This window comes from Alligator sinensis, unplaced genomic scaffold (assembly GCF_000455745.1).
Source record: "Alligator sinensis unplaced genomic scaffold, ASM45574v1 scaffold330_1, whole genome shotgun sequence".
In the NCBI taxonomy this organism is placed as follows: domain Eukaryota; kingdom Metazoa; phylum Chordata; order Crocodylia; family Alligatoridae; genus Alligator; species Alligator sinensis.
In genome coordinates this window covers 1,127,225-1,145,814 of record NW_005842178.1, presented here as the reverse complement: position 1 = coordinate 1,145,814, position 18,590 = coordinate 1,127,225, and the positions used below count along the sequence as shown (strand labels likewise).

General features: G+C 43.2%; 2 protein-coding genes across 5 annotated transcripts in view; one reads left to right on the top strand and one right to left on the bottom strand.

The window, feature by feature from the left end:
* Nucleotides 1-5,979, top strand: part of ERI2 (ERI1 exoribonuclease family member 2) — a 62,676-nt gene extending 56,697 nt beyond the window's left edge. For all 4 annotated transcript variants that reach the window (XM_025207002.1, XM_025207003.1, XM_025207004.1 and 1 more), the window contains 4 exons: nucleotides 638-738; nucleotides 1,447-1,528; nucleotides 3,768-3,856; nucleotides 4,078-5,979. In XM_025207002.1, coding sequence (XP_025062787.1) covers nucleotides 638-738; nucleotides 1,447-1,528; nucleotides 3,768-3,856; nucleotides 4,078-5,415 — 1,610 coding nt within the window. In that variant the 3' untranslated portion in view covers nucleotides 5,416-5,979. The remainder of the gene's footprint in view (nucleotides 1-637; nucleotides 739-1,446; nucleotides 1,529-3,767; nucleotides 3,857-4,077) is intronic.
* A 774-nt stretch (nucleotides 5,980-6,753) lies between these two features.
* Nucleotides 6,754-18,590, bottom strand: part of ACSM3 (acyl-CoA synthetase medium chain family member 3) — a 37,865-nt gene continuing 26,028 nt past the window's right edge. The window contains exons 11-15 of the mRNA XM_006026096.3: nucleotides 16,274-16,375; nucleotides 13,606-13,733; nucleotides 9,891-9,990; nucleotides 8,659-8,778; nucleotides 6,754-7,092 (exon numbers count right to left, since the gene is read on the bottom strand). Of these exons, the coding sequence (XP_006026158.1) occupies nucleotides 7,006-7,092; nucleotides 8,659-8,778; nucleotides 9,891-9,990; nucleotides 13,606-13,733; nucleotides 16,274-16,375 (537 nt within the window). The 3' untranslated portion in view covers nucleotides 6,754-7,005. The remainder of the gene's footprint in view (nucleotides 7,093-8,658; nucleotides 8,779-9,890; nucleotides 9,991-13,605; nucleotides 13,734-16,273; nucleotides 16,376-18,590) is intronic.

Here is an 18,590-nt window from a genome sequence, read left to right as displayed (position 1 = left end):
GAATTGGTGAGGTTTTATTCACCAAGGCGCCCCCGGGGGTTACAAGAAATAATGGCCACAAGCTAGCAGAGAGCAGATTTAGACTGGACATTAGGAAGAACTTCTTCACAGTTAGAGTGGCCAAGGTCTGGAATAGGCTCCCAAGGGAGGTGGTGCTCTCCCCTACCCTGGGGGTCTTCAAGAGGAGGTTGGATATCCAACTAGCTGGGGTCATCTAGACCCAGCAATCTTTCCTGCCTATGCAGGGGGTCGGATTCGATGATCTATTGAGGTCCCTTCTGACCCTAGCATCTATGAATCTATGAAAAAATGATGTTCTTAGCTTAGCCCTCACAGCATTAATGCAAACTTTTCCACTCTAACTCTTGCCAGTGTTATCATTGTCCCAATGTTAGGTCTCAGTCATTATAGCGTTCCTGCTGTTTCTCTGCTGTGTCGTTTAGGAACCCATGCTATCAACTTACACTCTCTTGTAAAAAGATACAATTGGATGGACTGTACTGATAAAAATGAATAGATTTTATATTTTTTGCATCTTGGTCTGTAGGCTCTGAAGCTGGTTTTGTGTTATCTTTGCTTTACCTGCACTATGTCATGTTATTGTCCTATATCATGTTTACTTTTATCTCTTGTACAGACTGGGATCTAGGAGTTTGTTTGCATTATGAGTGTAAAAGAAAGCAGCTGCGAAAACCTGATATTTTAAACTCTTGGATTGATCTCAGAGCAACGTACAAGGTTTGAGAATCCAATAGATTTTATGGGTACACATTTTTTAGTCACCTAAAAGTAAATTGTATATCCAGGTTTACAACCAAGTAGTACATGTGTATGTTTAAGTAAAAAGCATTGCTTCCCCCCCCCCCCCCGGCGCGCGCACATACTTATTGTATTTGGCAACAGGAAAGAAGGATATAAGCCCAGAGCTATACAGATTTTAATGTCAGACCTTAGTTTTACCTGTTAAGCTCTTGACTGGGTGTAAATTATTTGTAATAGAGTCAGTTTTCATTGTCCCTGAACAAGAAATACCAGTAGTTTCTAGAAATGCTTTTTTGTTTTCCATTTAAAAGAAGCTTGCACCTGTGCCCAATTTAAAATAACTAGCAGGCCTTTGCTGTTGCAACATATACAGCAAGTTAAATGAATGTAATCATACGACTTAGAGTTGTATTCCCATAAGATTGTTCATTTACCTCTTCCTTTGCTGTGAATCACACATGTGTAACTGACAAACTTGAGGGGGGTGTACAGGATAGTTTTTAGCCCAAAACTGGGAGACTGGAATCTCTGCAATTTTAAATTGCTGTAGAGCAAGTTACTTAATCTTATGTAACCCAACTACATTAGAATGCACTTGTCTCACAAGGGCCTTGTGAGGTTTATTGTATGTAAGATGATATTGTGCTTCATGTATTTTCTAAAATTATTGCATTTTTTTCTTAGAACTTCTACAGTAGAAGGCCTAAAGGGTTAAATGGCGCTTTACAGGATTTGGGGATAGAGTTTGCAGGACGGGAGCATTCTGGTGAGTGTGAGCTGACCAGCATTATTATAAAGTATTTTATAAAAGCAGCTAAAATACAGAAATTACAACCTTACTTATTTCCATGTGATGTGATCCACACTAACAAAAAATCTGAATAAAGAAGCTAGAGGGTTCAGATGGTTGGATGTTTCATCTCAGATATTTGATTCTTAAGATCATTAGCTATGAAACTCTTGTATTCTCCTTGAAGTCCATTGCAGTGCTTTGTGCAGAGAACTTGAATGACAAGGTCATAAGTCAGAAGCTTTTGAATGGGCACTGTGTTTGCTGTAGCCCGATAAATAGTTCAATGTGGGTAGTTACCATATTTATGTGAACATAAGACAGAGTATTTTCTCCCTAGTCAGCATGGGGAGAAAAGCTCCTATTCTTACATTCACATACAAGGAAACCTGTTATCTGTTAATAACATGTTATCTGTTATTAAACTGGTGCCAAAAACAGCATGTGCTCAGTAATAGATACCAACTATGAAATTAAAAGTAGCCAACACTGACCATGACCATAAAACATTTGGCCCATATTGGGCAAACATACTGATGGGAACCTACCATAAGAATAGGTTAGTACAGCCCAACTGACCACATAGTAATATTCATTGTACTCGGTCCCCCTCAACACTGACTCCTTTTCAAGTCATGTGAGCCACTGCATTGAATATATTTTAGCTTCCTTTTCATTTCCCACTGAGCTGTGCCTTCCTTTCCCATTTCCAATTCCTGTTTCACCAGCCTTCCGCAAATATCTGGTAAACTTCATCAAGCAGGGCCCCAAACTGTTCACCCAGAATCCTGCTGTCACCTCCTTTCAGCCTGTTACATGTGATTAGTGAGGCCCTGTCCTCCATGAGGTGAAGCTGGATCAGGTTGCTCTGTTGCCCCATCTGCATATACATTTTGGAGGATCCCAGGACTCATAACAAGAACACCCAGCTCTAGTCATGAGTGGTGGGGGTTATTAGAACATAGATCCTTTATGGGGAGTACACACACATACTGAGCATTTCTGAGCTATAGGGTCACTATGGCTTGAAACGCTATTGACTCTGCTGGGGCTCAGCCCAATGAAGTATGTGGCAAATTGTGAGCCTTTTGGCCCATATGCATATTTGGTAGGGGAGATACCATGAAGTGGTTTGCATGACCAGTACCATGAGTGTAGCTTCCTGCAGAGGTCAGATAACCTTGAATGGCATTGTATAGTAGAAGGTGGAGACCTGTTCAGTGCTTTAAGGACAGGTCTTCCCTCTGAGAGTCTACTGAAGCTTCCCAATGAAGAATCTCAGCTACGTGCCTATTTTGCAGAGATGGGAAATTTCTTCCTAGCTTGCTCCTTTGGCCTGTTGGCAGGCTTGCACGTAGAATGCCAGCCGTGCGTTTGGGAGTATCAGAAGCCCCAGGCCAAAGAGTCTGGGAGGGACGATACTTGCCAGTGGTAGCGCCACACAGATTTGAATGACCAAGTAGTCATTGGAATTTGGGACGGATTTGGCTAATTTGGCCTGAGACATGAAATTTAATAGTAATAATAATAATAATAGAAGTTTCTACACAGACTTGAACAATTGAGTTCTGCTCAGTTGCAATTTGAAACTTAATTTTGAACTGATTTGGCTCTGAAAATGAAATTTTAAAAAAAGTTTGTAATATATAGGTTAAAAAGTTCTGGGTAAAAGTGTGTTTCTGGAGTACATATGCTAAAACTTGTGGCAATTTCCAAAAAAGGCAAAATACATAAATTCTGGATGAACTAAATTACTATAGGTATGTTTGTTTCAAAGTCATTGTTTTCAAAATTGCCTCACTTCCTTGTGCTCAGGAAGAGCAGGATCTGGCAGTAAGGGCAGTGGAAGGAGTTGCAGGGGGAGAAGTAGGTGGGGCAGAAGGCAAGGGGACTACCTGACCTCCCCATCTCCATTTTTTCCTTGCTGTAGTAGTGGGAGGGGGGCAAATGCAAGGCAAACCTCTAATGATTAGATTCTATACCTGGAACATTTATAATATATTTATAACTTTTCCATGAATAGAATCTAATTATTGGGGGGTCAGCTTATATTTGAGTAAATAGGTAAGCGAAGGCAGTGATACAATGACAGTATTCGGTGACACTTACTGAGCATTGACTTCGCTTACTTATCTAAATTTTACTATGCCACTCATTTGCTACTCTCAGTAGTGATTTTTAAAAATAAGAAAGTAATATAACACATCTTCCAAAGGGCTGGATGATTCTCGGAACACTGCCCGTCTTGCTTGGAGGATGATCTGTGATGGATGCATGCTGGAAATTACCAAATCTTTAGATAAGGTTAGTGAGTTCTTCATTTGTTCCTTTCTTCTTGCCTCAAGTCCTGGAATACAGTCAAATGGTGAGGTCACTGAAATAATGGAACAAAGACTTTGAATGTAATTTGTGTTAGGACACTAATAATTGTGTTAGGGCACTAATAAGGCAGACATCTCTTTTCTCATACATCGACTTCTGGACATCCATTTTCCAAAATCTCAGTTTGTTAATGGAATTCCTAGGTGCAGCCAAAGAAGAATTCAGTTTCAAGATGTCTGAATATAAACCCCACTGAAGATGAGCCAGTGGAAAGTAACGATGGCACTGAAACTTTATGTAAAGATAGAATATGCAACAGCAGCTGCCTGGCTGAGAACAAACGGAATACAGTTACTGAAACAATTATAAATTCCAGTGCAGAGATACAGGCCCAGGAAAAATCCAGTTGTACAAGTTCCTCTACAAATATCCATGTTGCATCTGCCTGCAGAAGAAAGGCTGACTTATGTGGTCAAGCCCCAAATGGCATTGTCACAATTGATAAAATTCCTTTTCTTGGACAGCCACGGACTCCTCGTGGTTGTTTATTGACTGGTTTCCAAAAAGGATTAAATGGAAACCTTACTTCTACCTCTAACTACAACTCTTCAGCGCCTGGGTCAGGGCTGGTGCTTGTCTCCACTACTATCTCCTCTGTTAATATCTCTGATGGGGATATAAGTACTAGTTCTGACTGTTTATCCATGTTGACTGATTGGGAGGATGTAGCTTTAATACCAGAATCTCAGCATGAACACAGTTCAGACTCTGTGCAACTGAAAGATGACCCAACTACAGAGACTTTCTCAGTTCCAGCAGAAGTGATGGTTTTGGAAGAACCAGCTGTGGCGCATTCAGACTTAGAACATTTGAGAGAAACTGCTGTGTCTTTGGGATCTTCAAAGTCTATTGTATACAAAAGTCCTAATACTACCATCTATAATGTAGGAATAGCCCAAAAGCAGACTCCAAATTGTTCGTCTTTTAAGTTACCACCTGCTAGAGGAGATGTTACTTTATCAAGTACGGTGTTAATTGGAAAAGATTCTACTGAAGTTCCTAAAAGAAAGCTGTCTAATCCAGAAACTGTCCCACCAGCAAAAAAGCAGTCATTTACTGTATATGAAGATAAAACTGTATCTCCTGATCAGTTCCTGCCTTTAAGAAGTTCAAGCTCATACAACACTCCTCCTTTTGTTTTAAATCCCAGAGTCAACATGGATCAATCTATGAGGGCAGTGAAAAGTGAAAAATTGACCCCACCCTTATGTAATTGTGGTCGAAGAGCTAGAAGACTAAATGTGTCCAACAATGGTCCAAATCATGGCAAAACATTCTACAGTTGTCCTGTTGGAAAACATGAAGGGAAGAAGAGAGGCTGTGGATATTTCAAGTGGGAACATGCCCTTTTAAAGGAGAGATCTGCTAATCATTTGTCCCCAACTGTAAATGATTTAACATCTCCAAGATCATGTGTCAATATATCAGGAAGTTCTTCTCACAGGAACTATATTTGTCTGAGGCCTTCGATGAGAACGTGAATATTCTTTTAATTTTCTGGTTTGCTACTACTACATAAAGAGCAGTCAGATAGTGCCATAGATCTGCATGTCCTGCAAATGAAGTAGAAATGACTACTGCAGATCAAAATGGAAACCGTGGAAACAGATAGAGCTACATAAGTTAAAATGCTAGATACAATAATGGAAACTCAGATATTGATGAAGTGTGAGGATTTATGAAGGTTGGTTGAGCTGATGTGAAAGTATAAGTAGCTGGCATCACAAATTTTAACATTTTTATTTTATTGTGCCTTTTATATTTTTAATAGCCAAATATACTTAAACACCAGCTTTGGTGTAATACAAATATTGTATACAAGTGCTTTTTAATTTAATTTTTTTTTAATGAAAAATGTATTCACAACTTGCGCTTTTTTACAATGTATGCATATCTAATTCTTTTTCATTCCATGGTAGTTGAAGCAGTGGTGATGATTATAACACTTTTTACTACTGAAATCGTATAAAAATGTAATATAAATTCCTCTGACATTTTATCAAGTAAATAAACTTAAAAACGCAATAAAAAAAATATTAAGGCTTCTGCTGTTGTTACATCTACATCTCTGCATTGTACTTCACATCACAATATGTGGGCCAGTTCAGTGTCATGACAATGTATATATTTATGCAGACCTAATCTTTATTAAATAACCGATAATATCACAATACGAGGGATAACTTGTAAATTCGCTCTTTCATTAATTTCTATTCTTATATTCTGCAATTTTTATAACCGAAAACTTAACCCTGGGAGCTTAGCTATCTAAAGGAAAATATTAGGGAGAGGTATAGTGATATCTATAACTTAGTGTACATATGAGTTCTGTCAATTGTAGAGACATTTGTCTTTTAAATATATGCTTAGGTTACCAGTTAGTAATAATGGATGTATTAAACATGTAAAGTAGCAAAAATACTTTTGTAGAGAAGATTAACTCAAACTACCTGACAGCTGTGAACTAGGAGTACATAAACATTGCATTAATTAAAACTAATGGATATAGAAAACTACCATCACCTAATATTTTCCTTTCAAAGTTTTATTTTCTCATAAGTGTGTATGAGGAGATATGGTGAAGACAGCCTTAAAATCCAGGATTACTATATTTGATTGCACAAAATACAGGAAGAACTATGTGCTTTTTTTTAGCTGACAGTTAGTTCCTGGCACTACTAAGATACAAACTTTGGATACAGATCCACTTGGTTCCTATTGTCTGTGTATATTCTTTCCTGCATATTTGTGTACTTAAACAATAGGTGTTATTGTTAAAACTTGAATTTTTATCTCTGGCAAAATGTTTTCAGTCTTTTTAGGTCTAGAACACATGGAAAAAGAAATGCTCAACTACAGAGATGCCCACCAAAGGCCTAAGCTTACATTGCTTATTCATCCAAGTTCCGGCTGAGGTCAGCAGAGGTTTGGAGACGCAAAAAATGTACTGTGATGCTCTAGATCTGTGCACTTTAAAATAGAACCAAGGAACAGAACAAGAAATTGCAATAGGAGAAAGAAGTCTTTCCCTTTGTAAAAACGAATAATGCAAAATAAATGCTTAGATAATTCTAAATTTTCTCCCACTCTTTCTTACGCAGTTCATTTCTTTTGATCTTTCCACTAACTGTCTTTGGCAGCTGTTGAACAAACTCCATCTATTGGACAAGAGAAGAAATTACAAATCAATGCACAATAAATTAACAAGTAGATGCACTCATCTAATGCACTTAAATATTTTAGTTTGTCTTTACTTGGAAGATATGGAATTATAATTATTGAGAATAAAAGATTTTTCTTTGGGTCTGTTTAAGGAATGTAAGTGAGGGGAGAGAGAACTGTCAGTAATACATTTAGCAAAGGTTTATATTTGAAACCTTCAAACTTCTTAGCAGTGCTGTGCCTACAAGTCAAATTATTTTCAGTCCACGTCTGTGAAAAGTAACCTGATATTTGTGATGTACAAAAAGCTTTAAGTTGTTTATGCACTTGCTGCAGGAGGTACTTTAATTAGCAAAAGGGCACTTCAATGAGAGCAGCTCCAAGAGCTGCTTTTATTGAAGCACCTGGAGTGTAACTTGTATCACTGTTCCTACGCTGAAAAATGGCAGTGGGGGCACTTTAACTAAAGCGTATCATACAAGCTTTAGTTAAAGCACTCCTGCTACCATTTTTTAGTACGGGGATGCTGATGCACGTGACGCTGGAGTCTGCTGGAGTGCAGTAATTACCACGCTCCAGCAGACTTGATTAATTGAGTCTGCTCCAATGTGTTGTAATTGCAGTGCATTGGAGCAGCCTCAACGTACGTCTATAGGTGCCCTTAGTGTCTAACTTTTACTGGTTGCCTTCCAATTGCTAGATATTTCCACTGTATAAAATATTAAATTATTCTTTCTGTAACTAAGATATTCTGTTCCTTGGGTTAGGAGCTCCTTGGGGTGATTATTTGCAGTTTCTTGTTTCATAGTAGCTAGGGTCAGGAGGGACCTGAACAGATAATTTAGCCTGACCCCTTGCCACAGGCAGGAATGAATGCTGGGTTCACAAGACCCGAGACAGGTGATTATCCAACCTCTTCTTGAATTTGCCCAAGGTAGGGGCGAGGACTACTTCCCTGGGAAGTTGGCTCCAGATTTTGGACGCCCTAACTGTAAAATATTGCCTTCTGATCTCTAACCTAAACCTATTCTCCATCAGCTTATTAACATTGTTCTTGTCACCGCAGGTGGTGCAGGGGAGAAAAGGTTTCTGCCTATTTGCTGTTGATCTCCCCAGATGAGTTTGTACGCAGCCACCAGGTCCCCCTTCAGCCTCCTCTTGCTGAGGCTGAACAGGTTCAGGTCCCTCAGTCTCTCCTCATAGGGCCTATCCTGCTGCCCTCTCACCAAGCAGGTGGCCCTCCTCTGAATGTTTCACTAAACTCTCCAGCTTTTCCATCATTCTCTACAGTGATATGCTTGGTGGTGCAGTACTGACAAATAGCTTGCCACCAATTATTATAGAGCCAGTATACCAGTATATGGCTGCACAGGGATGTCTTGTGACTGTTCATCAGATTTGGATTTCTGCTTCAGTAATCTCCATAATGCCTGTCTCTTCTCTGTTAGTTTCTTATGAATGTAGATGTGGGAATACAATAAAGTGCATATATGCAGAACTTTCCACACTGCTAAGTGATTGTAATGTATTTGTCAAAAATACCTGCCCATTTGAACATTTACCTTTCTAGGATACTTGTATGGGGCAGTGACTTTTTTTACATGGTCCTGTAACTCGGTGATCAGTTTTTCTGGATCTTGCGAAAGGTAGTCAGGTGCCAAAACTACAAAGGCCTTCACCACCTTGAAAAAAGAAATACTGCTGAAATTAAGTGCCTGTAATAAAGTACAGGGATTGTAATGTTTAACAAAACTAATTTGCTGACAAACTAAAAAATCACTAATTTATAGGCAGGCTCTGAACACTTTACTCAGGTAAGGCTTGTATGGACAGTTTATCTAGAGAACAGCACCTGTATGCGTACTATGTGTAAAAAGAAGTAAATTCAAGCCAACCTTATCTTCAATATGCAATTCTAACCTAAAGTGTTTGCAAGTCTTAGCATGAAAAATCATAAGCACTTTGGCTGCACAATGATAAAATGTAGCTGCTACTTACTGTATCGCCATATTAACTATAGGACACTGTACTCCACTGTGCAAATATTTCCTTGCATTCAGATAAATACAGACAGTCCTAGGACTTACGACACAATTGATTCCTGAAAACCGCGTCTTAAGTCAGAACATTGTAACTCGGAACCAATTTTCTCATAAGAAACAATGTTATAAATGGGGATTGGTTCCTGAACCAAGGCCTGATGCCCTATTTTCACGAAAAATACCCCAGAATTTTTTACTTAATCAGTTATAGTAATATAGCTACATTAATGTATTTATATTGTAAATAGCAATCATATTGATTTGGAAGGACTTCTTTGAGGTGACTTTGCTGGACTTTTTGAAAGGCTCTTGGTTAGAATTTTTGAAGGGTTTTTGACTGGAGTCTTCTCAGGAGTCTTGGCTGCAGGTTTTCCTGGAGTCTTGTCTGCTTTTTTAAAGAAAGTATCCAGGGAAGTTTGGACAGATGTTCTCCAGGGAGGTAAGTGTAGCAGTGAACTTGTTCGCTGGCGTGGCGTCGCATCGGATCAAGCGTTATAAAGTCGAGACTGACGTCGTAAAGTTGAAACAGGGTGTCAATTTATAAACATAAGTGCGAAACATTGTAACTTGAAATTTTGTAAGTCGAGGACTGCCTGTATTATGGATATGACTGCTAAACAGTTTGTAGTAGCCTATTGAGAATCAAGGTTCTGTTTAGGGCTCAGTTTTGTATGTGTTAACACACACACCCCCACACACCCCCCCTCTCTCTCTCTCTCTCTCTCTCTCTCTCTCTCTGTCTAAAACTGTACCTCTCCTCTGATGGGATCTGGGCTGCTGACAGCAGCTGATTCTACCACTGCTGGGTGTTCTGTCAGTGCACTTTCAACTTCAAACGGTCCAATACGGTATCTTTAAAATGAAAAAGAGGCTGTTTTATACATTTGGTACTTGATAAAGTGTGCAAATGAACACAGCTGTATGTGTATCACTGTCACAGGGTCAGATTCCAGGGACAGCTGTGATATTCCCCTGGAGGCTCTATGACCGTGCATTGTTCTGTCTCTAGGGTGCCTTTCCATCTTTCCTGCTACACCTTGATGGTCAATATGATAATAGGGATGCTGCCTGCAGGTCTTCATATGACCCAGTTCCACCAAACCTCCATCAGCCTCTACCTGCACCCAGGCCCCTTGCTGAGCCCCATTCTGCAACAGTGCCCCCCGGATAGTACCTCGAGCCTTAAGGGCAAATTGCATGGCTCCAAATCCACCCCTGCACCACACCCCATGCCTCACTGGGCCGCTGGACCCCTGTGGTCCCACTGTACTTGCTCAAGCCCCCCTCCCTGGGCCTCTGGACCCATGCAGTCCCAGTCTTCCCTGGCCCCTCCCTGGGCCTTTGGGCCCATGTCCCGGTCTTCCTTGTCCCCTCCCTGGGCTGCTGGACCACTGTGGTCCCAGCCTTCCCTGGCTAAGGGACGAGTGGTTGCTCCTCAAGGGAACAATCCTGGATGCGCAAGCAAAGTCCATCCCATCTTGGAGGAAAGGTAGCAAAAGGGCACAGCAGCCCCCTTGGCTCTCCAGGGAACTGACGGACCTCCTGCGTCTTAAAAGGAAGACCTACAAAGGATGAAGGACTGGAACCACCTCCAAGGAGGAATGCTCTGCTCTCGTCCGGACCTGCAGGGAGCAAACCAGGAAAGCCAAGGCTGCAATGGACTCTAGCTAGCTACAAATATCAAGGACAATAAAAAGTCCTTTTCTAGATATGTGGGGAGCCAGAGGAAAAGCAAGGGCAACTATGGGCGCCTCTAAACCAGATGGGACAACTGACAACTGATGCCCATGAAAAAGCAAACTTGCTAAATGGGTACTTTGTATCAGTTTTTCACCAGTCCCATGGGACACCCCTGCCCACTGTGGGTCAGGGAGGCCTGGGTGAGGGAGATTCCTTGCCCTCCATTGAAGCTGACCTCATGAAGGAATACCTTGACAGGCTGGATACCTTCAAGTCAGCCAGCCCTGATGGTTTACCACCCAAGGGTACTCAAGGAGCTGGCAAGCATCATAACTCAGCCCCTGGCATGGATCTTTGAAAACTCCTGGTGCTCTGGTGAAGTGCCCGAAGATTGGAAGAAGGTCAATGTCATGCCAATCTTCAAGGGAGGAAAGTAGATCTGGTAAACTACAGGCCCATCAGCCTGACCTCTATCCTGGGGAAGGTCTTGGAAAAGATTATCAAAGAGGCCATCCTTAACAGACTAGCTAACAGCAATATCCTGAGGGATACCCAGCATGGGTTTGTTGTGGGTAGGTCTTGCTTCACCAATCTCGTTTCCTTTTACAACCAGGTGACCCATCACCAGGACAAGGGGGAAGAGATTGATGTTGTATATCTTGACTTTAAAAAAGCCTTCGATCTGGTATCCCATGATCACCTCTTGGCTAAACTGGCTAACTGCGGCCTCGACCTCACCACAATCTGCTGGCTGGGGAATTGGCTCTGCGGTAGGACCCAGAGGGTGGTGGTTGACGGAAGCCAATCATCTTGGTGCACGGTCACCAGTGGGGTCCCTCAAGGCTCTGTCCTAGGGCCTGTACTGTTTAACATCTTCATCAATGATGTGAGAACCTGATGGTGTTTAACACTGAAAAATGCAAGGTTCTCCACCTTGGGAGGAAAAACCTGCAGCATGCTTATAGGCTTGGCAGTGCTACGCTGGTTAGCACTACAGATGAAAGGGAGTTGTGGGTCATGATTGACCACAAGATGAACATGAGCCTTCAATGTGATACTGCGGCTAGTAAAGCAAGCAAAACGCTGGCTTGCATCCATAGATTGCTTCTCAAGCAAATCCTGGGATGTCATTCTCCCGTTGTACTCAGCCTTGGTGAGGCCAGAGCTGGAGTACTGCATCCAGTTTTGGGCTCCACAATTCAATAAGGATGTGGAGAAGCTTGAGAGAGTGCAGAGGAGAGCCATGCACATGATCAGAGGTCAGGAAAACAGACCTTATGATGAGAGGCTGAGAGCCATGGGACTCTTCAGCCTAGAAAAAGCGCAGGCTCAGGGGTGATCTGGTGGCCACCTACACATTTATCAGGGGTGCTCGTCAGGATCTGGGGGAATGTCTTCACCAGAACACCCCAAGGGATGACAAGATCAAACGGTCACAAACTCCACTGTGACCAATTCAGGCTGGACATAAGGAAGAACTTCTTTACAGTCCGAGCCCCCAAGGTTTGGCATAGACTGCCGCCGGAGGTGGTTCAAGCACCCACTTTGAATGCCTTCAAGACACATTTGGATGCTTATCTTGCTGGGATCCTATGATCCCTGCTGACTTCCTGTCCCTGGGGCAGGGAGCTGTACTCTGATCCTCCAGGGTCCCTTCCAGCCCGAATGTCTATGAAATCTATGAAATCCCTGGCCTCAACTCGCTCTCAGACTCCTACTAGCCATCGTCATCCTGGAGTACATGCTTCCTGACCCCTCTCTTTGGCTGTGACCACACAAAGACCTTTGTGCCTTTTCTAGGCCCTGGTCCTGCCTCCAGGCAAGTTGAGACTCCAGGCTCTCCCAGCTCTGGCTTTCTCGCGGTGGGCTCTCTCACCCTTCAGCCCCTCCTGGGCCCTGGCCCCAGCATAGGCCAATCAAGGTTCCCAGCGTCTGTTCTTGAACTGTCAGCCCAATTCTCTCTGTGGGTCCACCCACTTGGGCCTCTCCATGGGTCACTCTCTCTCTGCAGGTTCAGAGTCTTCCATAGGTCTGGCTACATAGCCCCTTTCTTCTGTGGGCACATCCAGACCCCTCAGTAGACTCCCTGTACTCTGCCCCGCTCACGAGGTTCTCTCAGACCCACCAAAGGTTCTCAATAGGCCCACCAACTCTAAGCCCCTCTCCCAGGACTTGCCTGGTCTCTCAGTAGGCCCCGTGCACTCAGCCTCTCTCTCTCTAGGCACATCAGGCCTCTCAACAGGGCTCAGGCACTCAGTCCTTCTCTTATGGCTCTCTTTGCCCCTCAACAGGCCCACATACTCTCAGCCCCCATCTCGGGGTTCTGGACCCCACACTAGGTCCCCAGGATCCTTCTCCATCCTCTTAGTTCCTACCCAAACCTCCAGATATCATTCTCCTTGCTGGCATTCAGGAGCTGCAGCCTTCCTGCTGGGTGACGTCCCTACCCCAGCTCCCAAGATGTTACTGCCAACCCTGCTCTTGGGGTCTAGGCTTATATCTTGTGTATGCCCAGTCCTTCTCCAATCAAGATACACCCTTATAATCAGGTGACACCCCCCCGCCCCCCCTCCAGGCCTAGCTTTGGCCCTCCAGTCAGCTGACTCTCCAGTTTGGCCTGACCCCACCTGCCAGTGGCTCAGCAGGCTGCCTGACCTCAGAGTGGCAGGCATATCTAGTGCCCTGCCACACTCCTTCCCCCTTAAGCTCAAAGTGGCAGACACATCAGGTGCCCTGCCACACACCTGCTTTGAGTCTAACATTGCAATGTGAAGCATAAATTGTTACCCAGCAGAATTGATGACATCATCAGCTCTTCCAACAAACCAGAAGTATCCATCTTCATCCACAAACCCTCTGTCCCCAGTGATATAAAAACTGCCACGTATTGTAGAATCAGTTTTCTCTGGATCATCCTAGTTAACATTAAATTACATTTGACAAATGTTACTCTGCCTGCAAATAAATGAATTTTTCTAATTTATGTAAAAATGAGATATGACACTTATTTCAGCATTTAATATATATTCCCCCATAATTTAATATGACAAAAACCCCTCCATGTTTTGAACTAGTCCATGCTATGGCAATCTGCCTTAAAATACCAGAATGTTTAAAAAAAGAATCAAAGGTCATTTTATTCATATGCTGTCCCTATTCACAATCATGGATTTACTACAGAGTTCATAAAACAGGAACTAAAAATTGTAAAATTCAGCAGCTGGGAAATGCCATGGCTCAGGTCTCTGATTGACTTTTAAAAACTGTTTTTAATTATAGTGAACCATGCAAAATGCACATCTTGCCTCATCGTTCTGGAACCGTTGAGGAGGACTGTCTTGAAATGCACAGTCACAGTGGAGAGGAGAATGTGTTTGACTTCATCGGGTTATTCCTAAATGTAATGTTTTAAGTTCATTTGGGAGTGATTGCCCAACTCTTAGTTACCTTTTTATCTCTGCCCCTTTATATCTCCAGAAAAGTCTTGACTACGCTTACCCAGCTAAAAAAAAAGAACTGTATATAATATATCTCAATTATAGCTCAAAGTTAATTAATCTGACTCCTGGATTTGACTGCAAAGTGTTAGTTAGACACTGTATAGTTTCCTCTCCCTTGCTTGCAGCAGCATTGGAATGGCCTGGCTATGGTTTGTTTTAAATCACAGCATGACTTGATAGCTTCAATTTGGTCTCCAGTAGTTGAGGTAAAAAGTATTATGCAAATTAAATGTTTCTGTTTTTTTTCTTGTCAAAATGAAAAATCCAATTCTGTAGGAAATGTTCCACTTGATCAGATTAAATCCACTCTGCCTTTTCAGATGAATGCTCTTATAAGGTTTTCTTGGGAGTGTCTTGCTCGCTGTGCTACTTTATAATACCTTAAATAACTACTGGATACAGAGTTAGAGAATATTTCTTACTAGCTTGATAATCAGGACCATCCACCTCAGAGGTGGGACTTCTGGGTTCCAGTTCCTGTCTCAATGGATATTAATAATTGCTTAATGCAGATCAACTTGAAGCTGAAAGACCGAGGGTCCACTTCATGCCCTATAGCTTGATAGGCAGGTTTCTCCCATGGGAGATCTGAGGAGAAAACTAATTTAAAGTCTTCCAGAGGCCTGAGTAAGTACTCTAATCACTTGAGCTACTGGGCAAGAGCTGGGGCAACTACTCCCTAGCTCTAGAGACCCTTGAGGGCATTGGCCATTAGCACAATTTTCCTCCACCGCTGACAACTCACATTAAAAACCTTTATGTCTTGCTCAGTATTATCCCTCCACCTTCCCCTTGGTTGCCCATAGTTTGAACATCATAGAAGTGACCTTCTGGGAGATGCATAGCTGGTTTGTCTTTTGACATCTTAAGTGTATGGCCTGCCCACTAAAGTTATTAGGCTTCCACTGCAGTTTTTCAACCCAGCTCTTCATAGAACTCGTTCTATTCTTTATTAAATTATCTTTTACACACTTCACTTTTTTTTTTTTACTGGCTTCCTAAAAGTTTAAATACTTTCTTTTCAGAGATACTGAGTTGTCTCTCTTCCTTAGTAAGTGCCTGTATCTTGCCTCCATATCAGTTATCATGGTCTTGTATAAGTGTAGCCTGCTCTTTCCCACCAGTTACTTGGAGCTAAAATTAACTGCAGTGAAAAGTGTAGGCTCTCCTGTTCTGTACCCATACCCTGATCTCCCCCCTCATCAAACAGTTATTAGTAATAATGCTCCTAGATATTTCATTTGTCTAATTTGTTGATAGTCTTGGTCACTGACTGCTAGATAAGAACAAAGTCATCTCTTTTGCATACAATCATGTATTTGGCTTTTTGTTTTTCTGAAAATTATGTTTCCAGCCATATCTATTCAAGAAATTCAACCTGAATTCACTGTTTTGGGATGACCAAAAATGTATTTTTCAGTTAATTTACTATTTGCTGGAAGTGTCACCAGCTCTAATTCATCCTGCCTCTTTACATCTCTTGTCTAGTACAGCTCCTCTTGGTTTTTCCATACCATGTCATCTTCCTTTTTCTAAAGAGGATCTCTGGTAGCTCTGGTAGTGTGAAAGCCTACACCTCTAGGTGGCCAGCTGGAACAGGAATTTAAAAATCATTACATTTTTTTTTTTTACTTCCTAATTCCTTTTCTTTCTTTATCTATATAGCTTTAGTGTTTAGTTTTGCAGTCTGTTGTGGGATAGGATGTGCATTTAGGCTGTAAGAAAGTGCCGAGGCAGAGACCATCTTTTGGGTGTTAGTACAATGGCACAATGGGAAAGGAATGTGGGCATGTTATCACAACAACAGTAATTGTGATGGTAATAATAATGTCTGCAATTTCAGCCCCTGAAAAAATAATCCAGATTTTGCAAAGTAACTCGATTTTCAAGTTGTTTGTTAAGGGATAAAGAGAGATTTTAATAGGTGTGCAGTTTAATTTTGTAGCGAGCCTTACTGCATATCCTGTGAAAAGGCAAAAGGGTTTCTTGGGTTTTACTTTGATGGCAATATCTCCTTCTTCTCCAGGAGGCAGAATGTTGCAATTTTCATCTATAATCTAAAACCAAACAGAATACAGTTTAATTACCTTGGCTGCAGCCAGATGTGCAGACACATGTGGTTTGTGGCACAGCAAACCTCTGCAGTGCCACAGACCACACTCTTGGAACGTTAAAATGTGCCCTGTACTGCAAATTTTGCTACCAGGAAATCCTGGTAGGGGAAAAAATAAAACGCAAAAAAAGCAGTGTAACGCACATGAAAGGAGCGTGCACCGGCAGCCATGGAGCGTTAGTCCTCCTGGGAGATACTGGCTGCTGGCCAGTGTCTTTACTCCCTTAGTTGCCCCCTGGCTCCTCCAGCATGCCAGGAAGAGTGGGGAAAGGGCAGTTTCCCCAAAGCAGGGCAGTTTGTCCCACACCAAAGCACATGTGCAGGGGCATGCACTGTGGCAAAAAGTAATGGCACAAAACTATTTTTGCTGCTGCAAGCATATGTCCCTGAATGTGGGGACATGCCCTTGGAGTTTAAAAACAGGTTAAATTAAAATGCTACAATCTTGGGGTTCATTTTGAAATAACTAAACCATTCCTGAATACATTTAACTGTGACCAGCAGGCAACACTGCACCTTCAAACTGGAATTCTGGAATAACTAGCAATTACTCATCAAGAATGACGGGGGAGGGGGCAGCGCGGGAGGGAACAGAGGCCTGTGTCCGGCCCCCACTCCTCCCCCTCACCTTTGGGGCTGGGCCCACTCCCCCTTTCCTCCCCTCCACTGCAGGGCCAGGCCCTCCCCCCACCCTCCCTGCTGCTGTTGCGGGGCTGGGCTGGGCCTGGTGCCCCCCCGCACTGCTGTTTTGTGGCCGGGCTCCTCCCCACCGTTGCCAGGCTGGGCCGGGGCCTGGCACCTCCCTCCCCCACTGCCATTTTGGGGCTGGGCCAGGCATGCCCCCCCACCCTCATTGCTGCTGTTGTGGGGCCGGTGGCCCTGCCATTTCACGCTGCTGTTTTGGGGTGGGGTGGGGTGGGGTGGGGCAGGGCAGGGCCAGGCCAGGCCCGGTGCCTCCCCCCCAACTGCTGTTGCAGGGCTGGGCCCAGTGCAGCCCCCCGCCCGCCTGTTTTGGGGCCAGGCATGTTTCCTCCCCAGCCGCCCAGCTTCTGTCCACCTGCCCTCTCCCCCTGAATGATGGGGGTGGGGGGGTGTGGAGCACTGCCACCCAGCATCCCGTGCTGCAGCTGCATCCAGGGAGCAGGGGGTGAGGCCAGCACTTCTGGCCTCGTCTCCCACTCTGTCCGCTCCATCACCACCACCTCCTGAGAGCAGGGCGGGGGTGCCCCCGAGGCCAGATGCACTGTCCCCGCCGTCATGGCATCAGGGCCTGTTCTTCCTCCATGCTGCAGTGGGCCAGTGCCCAGCCCAGGCGCATTCCTCCCCTCCCTCATGTTCCTGCCATGGGTCCAACACTGTTCCCTACCTCCCTTGTGCCGCCATCGCCGCCTACGGCTCCCCCACGGAGCAGGGGAGCTGCACTGGCCCTGGCCCCCTGCTGTCATGGTGGCGGTCCGCTGTGGCACCCCTGACACCTGGAGTCTGAACCCTCCTGAAGCACTCTGATTGGCTGTCGAGACAGCCAATGAGAGTGCAAATAAAGCGTTACAGACAGACAGACCACGGCTTTTATAATATTAGTATGCTAATCCATTATACTTTGAATCATGCTTTTAGTTGAGGAGTCCAAAGCATTTTGCTGACATTAAGCCTAGCACGTCCAAGTGAGGAAGAAAAGATATAGCAAGTGATCTGTTGGGAAAACAGAATTATATAGAGAAAGGTACATAAAAGACTTATAAAAGAATATAACCCAGTGATTCTGGTTTAATCATGAAGACCATTCCTTTCTAGTACCCCCTAACTAAGCAATTTTAATTTTCAGCAATAAAAAATGAAGTCCAGTCAAAGCTAGTAGATGGCTGTTCATGTCTTACACAGTCTCAAAAAAGAATGATGAAATACTGTAGTGCAGTCATTTGAGCCATGCATTCAATACCATGCATAATCACATGCATTTTTCTTGAGTTTCTCAATCTCTGTCAAGTCATCCTTCCTTCTGGGATAGATTTTCAAATATCCAAAGCATAACATTTTGTAGGAAATCTATTTGAAATGAAGTGTAGAAACAACCTGCTTACCCCACCCATGGGCAGAAAGCTGGATAATACAAAAGAGAAATCTGCCTTTCTGGATACCTAAATTGAAAATGATTCAGC